This window comes from Anopheles coluzzii, chromosome 2 (assembly GCF_943734685.1).
Source record: "Anopheles coluzzii chromosome 2, AcolN3, whole genome shotgun sequence".
Classification (NCBI taxonomy): Eukaryota; Metazoa; Arthropoda; class Insecta; order Diptera; family Culicidae; genus Anopheles; species Anopheles coluzzii.
This window is the reverse complement of record NC_064670.1, coordinates 84,670,302-84,678,696: the sequence shown is the minus strand read 5'-3', so window position 1 is coordinate 84,678,696 and position 8,395 is coordinate 84,670,302. Positions and strand designations below refer to the sequence as shown.

At 44.5% G+C, this 8,395-nt stretch overlaps 1 protein-coding gene across 1 annotated transcript; it reads right to left on the bottom strand.

The window, feature by feature from the left end:
• Window positions 1–4,030: 4,030 nt before the first annotated feature.
• On the bottom strand, window positions 4,031–7,499 carry LOC120955272 (uncharacterized). Its single transcript, XM_049611138.1, has 2 exons — window positions 4,203–7,499; window positions 4,031–4,123 (listed from the first exon to the last, which is right to left on the bottom strand). The coding sequence occupies exons 1-2, from the start codon at window positions 7,497–7,499 to the stop codon at window positions 4,031–4,033; spliced, it is 3,390 nt and encodes a 1,129-aa protein (XP_049467095.1).
• Window positions 7,500–8,395: the final 896 nt, after the last annotated feature.

Sequence of the window (8,395 nt, the reverse complement as noted above, 5' to 3'; positions counted from 1 at the left end):
TATTTTCCATCAAAAACCTGAAATTGTGCAGACAGCAGAACCATTGATTTTAATTGAACCTGCTGTGGAAAAAAAACATGCTAGATGAATCAGAAACAATAGAACCAATACAAAAACAACCAAAATTTGATGAACTAATGGAACATACTAATGATACTGAAATTTGCAGAGAATGTATCAAAATTAAATCAAAGGTAAAAGAATTGCTTGAGGCCAATGACAACCTTATGAAAAAAAGTCGAACATTTGCTAGAAGCTAATCGATTCATTGCAAATCAATTAGAAGACGCTTTAAAGCAGATGGCCGCTTTGAAAAATGAAGCAGACCAATTAAAAAAAGAACTAAGCGATTTTAAAACTTCAACCATTCCATCATCCCAATTTTTGGCAAAGATGAAAGATGCCTTAAAACAAACACTTTCATCGAATCAAATTGATTTGATTATTGGGCAAAAAAATCGATTAAGATGGACAACAGCTGAAATAAGTAAGGCGTTTCCACTTAGGTATTTCAGTAAACGATCGTACAAATATATAATAATTGATTTAAATATACCGATGCCATCCATATCAACATTGCAACGCTACTCAAGAAAACTAGATCTTAAGCAAGGAATTCTAAACGACATATTAATTTTTATCGAAAATCTTGCTTGAGAATTTTCTGATAGTGATCGAGAATGCGTTTTGAGCTTTGACGAGATGAAGTATGTATGTATTTCGAATATGATCCAGCAGCGGATGAAATTGTTGGGCCTTATAGCTATTTGCAAGTAGTAATGGCTCGGGGTCTCTTCAGAAATGGGAAGCAACCTGGTGACCGATAAAACGGTCCACTCGAAACAGAGAAAGAAGTCGACTTGCGTTCGTTCTATAAGCCGAATTCGCTATAAGCTATAAGAAGAATGCGTTCGTTCTATAAGCCCGAACGCGAATCTATTCGCTCACGAATTCGAACGCGTTGATACTATAATCTTTCTCTCGACGCGTGAATCGCGTGACGACACGTCTCGCCGCCAAATGTAATGCAAGAGGAATGCGATCTCTAACGTCCAGCGAGAGAGTGATCAAAGGATCAAGCAACGGGAGATCGCCCTCTTTCGGTCGAAGGCCATCGGGTCGTGAAGACGTGTCCGTGAGTGATATCTATATTGAAATAAATCTCGCAGTGAATTCGCAGAAATATACTTTCGTGATTAATCGCACAATTTAGTGAAAGAAAATACATAATTCGTGAGGAAATATTCGTGTCGTGGCTTCGTGCAAAAACACAACCAATTTTTATTGGCTTTGACCAACAGATGAAGAAACAAATCATCCTTGAAATTGTAGAAAGGCTTTTCGAAAAGGGCATCAATGTTGTAGCGATAGTTAGTGATAATTGTCAGGCGAATGTTGGATGCTGGAAAGACTTAGGTGCACATAATTAACTAAGTCCACACTTTCCTCATCCGGTGACCAAAAAAATTGTTTATGTTTTTCCGGATGCTCCTCACTTAATAAATTAATTAGAAATTGGTTGCTTGATACCGGGTTTATATTTAAAGACAATCATATAAGTGCTCATATTCTTCGTGAGTAAGTCCTCGAAAGAACTAAATCCGATACAACTCCATTGCTCAAGCTCACCCAACATCACTTGGATATGTCCCCACAAGAGCGGCAAAATGTACGTAAAGCAGCTGAGTTATTATCGCGAACCACTGCTACTGCTTTAAGGATATATTTTCCGACCCGTACAGAAGCCAAATAATTAACCGATTTTATTGAAAACATTGATCTTTGGTTTAATATTTCAAATTTGTACTCACCGGTAGCAAAAATCCACTATAAAAAATCGTTTAATGCAAATGAAAATCAAAATCAAGCGTTAAACGATATGTTTGATCTCATGGCTAAAGCAATACCAATTGGTAAAAATAATATGCAATTGTTTCAAAATTCAACATTCATGCGTATTACATCACTAAGAATGCTGTTTGAAGACATGAAAGAAAAACATCAAATAACATTCATATTAACGCATAAGGTAAATTTTATTTAACATCATTTGATATTGTAGTAGGTTTGGATAATGTTACGGTCGCCATGTAATGTGTTCGGAGGATAGCTACGGTCGCCATGTAATGTGATGAGCGTACATACGGTACAACTGATCAACGCGTACCATCGCGGTTGGTCAGTGTGTCGCTGACATGAGCCGAGGTGGAATAAAACTTCGTTCGAGCGGACTTTTCGACACTTGATCGTCCAGGCGATCATAGAAACCTTTAAGAGGTTTCCCTTACTGGAAACGTTGGAGTTTAGAGGCCTTACCTTGGGTAGGGGGACATAACTAAACTCTTTAAATGAGAAGTCGATTGATGTTGGATGGGCATAGTCCTATCCTGACAGTCCGAACGAATCTGACTTGCCATGATCGGAGTTGGTTTTATTTATACTGTGAGAAAACCTCACGAATGTTCATCTACGTGGTACAACTCGTTTTCTTTCCCGAAAATTACAAAAACTTGTGCCGGTTATGAAAATAAATGCGACTCGTTCAAATGTCCGTTTGCTACTGTATATTCAATTGTCAAGAGTTCATTACATAATTCATTTTGAGTTCATTCTGTTATCCTTATCTATGCCTATGAGTTCATTTCCTATCCTATTTCTAAATTGAGTTCGAATTTCGAATTTCCAAAGGCTCACTAGAAAGTGGAATCAGGGGTCTTGAATTTAAGCATTGTTCGACCTGTGCTAGCAATGTTACCATTCCCTCCTGAGTGTGGCTCGTACTTCCTATCGTGCGAATCAGGTGCTGTTTAGCGGATCGTACAGCAGCCTCCCACAGTCCTCCGAAGTGTGGCGCCCGAGGTGGAATAAACTTCCACTGAATTTCTTCATTGGCACACCAGTTGAAGATTTCGATGCGTTCGCTATTGCTGCACTTAAACATCTCGTAGAGGCGATGAAGTTCGTGTGCAGCCCCCTTAAACGTAGTGGCATTATCTGAATGCAGTTCCGCGATTTTGCCTCTGCGAGCCACGAAGCGCCTTAGTGCTGCCAAAAATGCCGCCGTAGTGAGATCATTCACCAACTCAATGTGGACCGCTCGTGTTGCAAAGCACACGAAGATGGCGATGTATGCCTTGGTGGGACTTCTATTGCGAACAGGCGACTTCAGCAATACTGGACCGCAATAGTCCACACCACTGACAGCAAACGGTCTCGTGGGTGTAACCCTTGATGTCGGAAGATCTGCAACGGATTGTTGCACCAGTGTAGGTTTGGCCTTGAAACACTTGTGACACCGATGGAAAACCAACTTGGTCAAATAACGGCCACCGATTATCCAGAAGCGTTCACGAAGCATGGATAATAAGTGTTCAGGACCGGTGTGCATATACTTCTGGTGATACGCGACTGCTAACAATGCTGCGAGCGGATGTTTTGCAGAAAGAAGTATGGGATGCTTCGCGTATTCTGCTATTTGTGCGTTGCGAAGCCGGCCACCAACACGCAGGATTCCCGCCTCATCAATAAAGGGAGACAACCATTTCAGCTTTGAATTGCGTGGTAGATCCTTGCCGTTTTTAACCGCGGGGAAGTCATCCGCAAATGAATCTTGCTGAGCTAACCGACACAACTGCAGCTCAGCTTGGATGAGTTCGTCTCGAGATGGAGGTGCAATCAATATAATAATGTCCTGAATCGAAGCATGACCCTTGGCTGTCGGTGACGTAATTGCGGGTTTCGGTGTCCTCATGCATTGCACGTAAACAATACGCCATGGTTCGACGAAGTTTGAGGTAGGTTGAAAACCGTGCAAATAGCTTATTGTTGAAATCGTCCTCCATCGACATTGCAGCTATTCGTAATTGTGTAATACGTTCTTCTTCTATTGATGCGGTTTCTTCAATTGCAGGTTCTCTTATAGGCCATTCTTCCTGTTTGCTGCTCAACCAATGTGGCCCATGCCACCATCGTTCACAGGATTGCAATTTGTCTGGTAGTAGACCTCGCGATGCATCGTCTGCAGGGTTGTCTACACCAGGAACATGCCTCCAGCACTTGATCCGAGTTTCTCCTTGAATTTGTGCCACCCTGTTGGCAACGAAAGGCTTCCACCTCCGTGGTGCTGAATTGAGCCAATGAAGCACGGTCATGGAATCAGTCCAAGCGAAAGCATCGTATTCGCCGTTGAGGGACTGACTGACCTTCCGGAACAGTTGCGTTGCCAACCGCGCTGCACAAAGCTCGAGTCTCGCTATAGAATGTGTGTTCGACAACGATACTACTTTAGACTTAGCTGCCAACAGCTGCACCGATGTTGTCGAATCGTTTTCTGCCCTGACGTAACAGCAAGCACCATATGCCACCTGAGAAGCATCCGCGAAAATGTGTAGCTGCACGTTTGTTGCTTGCCGAATTGAAGTGTAACGCGGAATGCGCACTTCCCGAAGTGAATGCAGCTTGGAATGAAATGCCGTCCATTCCTTTTGGAGATGTGATGGTAGCTCACGATCCCAATCCCACGGCTTCCCGTTTTCCTGCAACTTCCACAGCTGTTGCATAAAGAGCTTAGCGATAATAATGGTTGGACTAAGCAAGCCCAGTGGGTCAAAGATTTTGGCGATGTAGGACAAAGCTAGCCTCTTTGTCAACATCGTCGCAGCAGTTGGTAGATCGATCCGATATCGCAGCATATCAACTGCTGGCTCCCAAACCAGACCAAGCGTCGATACAAATTGAGGATCTTGCCATTCATGAGTAGGAAGGATGGCAAGGTCTTCTGAAGGAATGCCGATTAGTGCTTCGGGTACGTTCGATACCCACTTCTTCAACACGAATCCAGCCTGCTTGAGCATCTCGGAAATCTGCCTTTGCATTTCAATTGCATCTGCCAACTCGTCTGTTCCCGTTAGCAGGTCATCCACATAAAAATCGTGCAATACAGGAACCACTGCTCGGGGGTATTGCATCTTGTGATCGAGAGCGATCTGCTTTAGCGTTCTTGTTGCTAGGAAATGTGCGCAAGACGTGCCATATGTTACCGTTTGTAGTTGGAACGTCTGAATCGGCTCTGCGGTGTTTCCTCTATACCGAATGCGCAGGTAATCAGTGTCGCGAGAATCGTGGAGAATTTGGCGATACATTTTCTCAACATCTGCTGAGAGTGCGACTGCGTGAGACCGGAAACGAACGATAATGGTGAACAGATCGTCTTGGATCACCGGCCCAACCAGGAGTTTGTCGTTCAAGGAGTAGCCAGAAGCTGTCTTGCACGACGCGTCAAAGACTACCCTGACCTTGGTGGTTGTGCTCGATTCCTTAAGCACCGCGTGATGAGGGAGATAGTAGTGTTCACACGAATCGTCCACCGGCTCGGTGAGTTGTTTCATGTGCCCTAAACGCTCATACTCCGACATGAATTTACTATACTCCTCCTTCATTGCAGGGTTAGACTTAAGCCGCCGTTCCACCGCTAGGAGACGACGATCAACGATTGCTTTCGATTCTCCTAAAATGACATTCGAATTAGGATTTTGTGGTAAACGTACGACATACCTGCCAGATGGGTCTCTGGTTGTAGTAGAGATGAAATGACGTTCACACATGTCTTCCTCTAGAGATAGAGCGGGCTCGTCGACGATGGTCTCGCTCTCCCAGAACCGCGTCAATATGGCTTCCAACGGACTGTCGCTCGTTGCCATATTACACACCCGATGTTGTTGAGACGAATGCGTTGTGTTTCCTGCTACCGCCCATCCAAACTGCGTTTCTACCAACCATGGCAGACCCGAACCGAGAGATTGCTTACGTCCGGTATGCAGCTCCCAGAACGTATCGCCACCGATGACCACATCGACCTTGCCTGGGATGTGATACGTGGGGTCTGCTAGCGTTACATCCGGGATGTTCCACGTAGACACGTTGATTAGTGAGGTGGGAATGTCCGCCGAGGGTGTATCCAGGATCAGAAACTCCAATGGGGTGGTGAATTGAAGGTTCCTTGAACGAACGATCGCCGTGGTCGAACCCTTTATCTGCTGCCTTGAAGTTCCGATGCCAGACACTGATACATTAACTCTCGCTCGAGGTGTCATGAGCTTCCGAGCTAACGTATCCGAAATGAAGTTGGACATAGAGCCCGAATCCAAAAGCGCCCGTGCCTCACGTTTCTCTCCATAATCGTCTACGATGAACACAATAGCCGTCTCGAGAAACACCATATCATCATCTGATTGGGCTGACAAAGCGACTGTAGGTTGTTGTGGTGGTTGATGAAGCAGCGTATGATGCCGTTCCTTGCACGAACGGCAAGAATACTCGGATTTGCACGATCTCACTTGATGGGAACAACTGAGACAATTCCAGCACAAACCTTGTGACCGTGCGATTTCCCGCCGCTCCTGAGTATTTTTGGCCAAAAATACCGGGCAATTTCGAGCCAGGTGATGATCTGCACACTGCAATGGACAGGTCACTTGTTGAATGGTCGATGAAACGGGAGTATTCCTTTGCACAGAAGCAGCGTTGGTTACCGACCGCCATGGTGCGGTGGGCCGATGTGCTCCGGCCACCTTGATCGGAGCCACAATCCGATCGCACGAGATACTCTGGCTCGATTTTAGGATTCGAATTCGGTCTTGCAGGAATTCGATCAACTCGCTGTACTTGTCCTTCTTCTTATGCACCGAATGCCTTTCCCACGCCAGAATGGTCTCATTGTCCAGCTTCATCAGCAACATGTTGGACAAAGGCGTGTCCCATGAGTCGACAGGTTCATGCAGCTTCTGCAACCCATTCACATATCGCACGAATTCATCTACCAACGACGTCAAACCATCGACACTTTCTGTTGCAATCGCAGGTAGGAAATGTAGCCGTCGCCAGTACTCGCGAATGAGCATCCGTGAGTTGTCGTATCGCTTAAGCAGCGCAGCCCAGGTAACAGAATAGTTTTCCGTGGTCAGAGTAACATGTTCGAAGGGAACCGCAGCGTCACCTTTCAGGGACGAAAGTAAGTACTGCAGTTTTGCAATTGGCGGCAGCTCGACACTTGCGTCAATCATCGCGACAAAGCGATCGCGGAATGACAACCACTTTGTCGAATCACCGTCGAACGTTGGTAATTCGATTTTGGGAAAACGTATGTTTGATGTGTTTGGCCATCCAAACGCTAGGGTTGAGTTTGCCAATAAGGAGTCGTTGAGCGAATTGGCTTCCTTCCGCTGGTTTTCTCTAAGGAACGATTTTAACCGCCGGCAGCGCTCTTCCATATCGATCCTGTCAGTAATACAGGCTTGAATCGCATCACTGGTGTCGTCATACTCTTCCAGCTTTGCCACCGCGGCAAAAAAGTCCTGTCTGTGTTGCTCCAAACCCTCCATAACCTCCGGGATTTCACCTACATTTTCGGGTTTGAAGTTCTGCTTAAAGCGCTCCAGCGCCTTAATGTTTTCCACTGCGACGAGTTTTTTGTGCTGAGCAGATTTTATCTTCTTGTCCATCTTAGCTTCCGTCAGATTTTCACGATAATGTCGATAACGCGATATGAACGTTCACGAAACTGTAGCAATTCGAATTTACGCGGGAAAAATAAACCACGATTCACGATCACGAAAATTCGACCGATGCCCTTGCTGCAGGGCTAATGAACTTGAACGAGCGCGAGAATTCGAAATGGCGCGAATGATGACTTGCACCGTGCTCGTGATGCGGAGCGTTCCGAATTTGCCGTTGCTCTTGATGCAGAGCGAAAGAAAACACTTAGCACGCACGTATCCGGTTCGAAGGACCAAAAATGTGAGAAAACCTCACGAATGTTCATCTACGTGGTACAACTCGTTTTCTTTCCCGAAAATTACAAAAACTTGTGCCGGTTATGAAAATAAATGCGACTCGTTCAAATGTCCGTTTGCTACTGTATATTCAATTGTCAAGAGTTCATTACATAATTCATTTTGAGTTCATTCTGTTATCCTTATCTATGCCTATGAGTTCATTTCCTATCCTATTTCTAAATTGAGTTCGAATTTCGAATTCGAACTAATAAATTCAAATGATCAATCTCCAACATATACTCAAATGAAGTTAAGAGTTTCACACATTTGGTTCCGGGTTTTATGTTGGAAAGTTATTGTTTTCACTCAGCTAGTTACGTTTGTCTTTTGTTGACAAGAACGATGGTTCTTGTCACTAAGTTCCTGTTTTGGGTTTAATTCATATACTGTTCCTGTTTTGGGTTACATACTGTTCCTGCTTATGTTGTGCGTTTCGGTTGTTTTTGATAAGTGTGTCACGTCTGTTTTTTTTGTTTGAATGGACGGCCTGAACTCTTCCGGTTGCGGTGCTATGGTATGATCTGATTTACTGAATGTGTTATAATGAATGTGTTACAATGGTG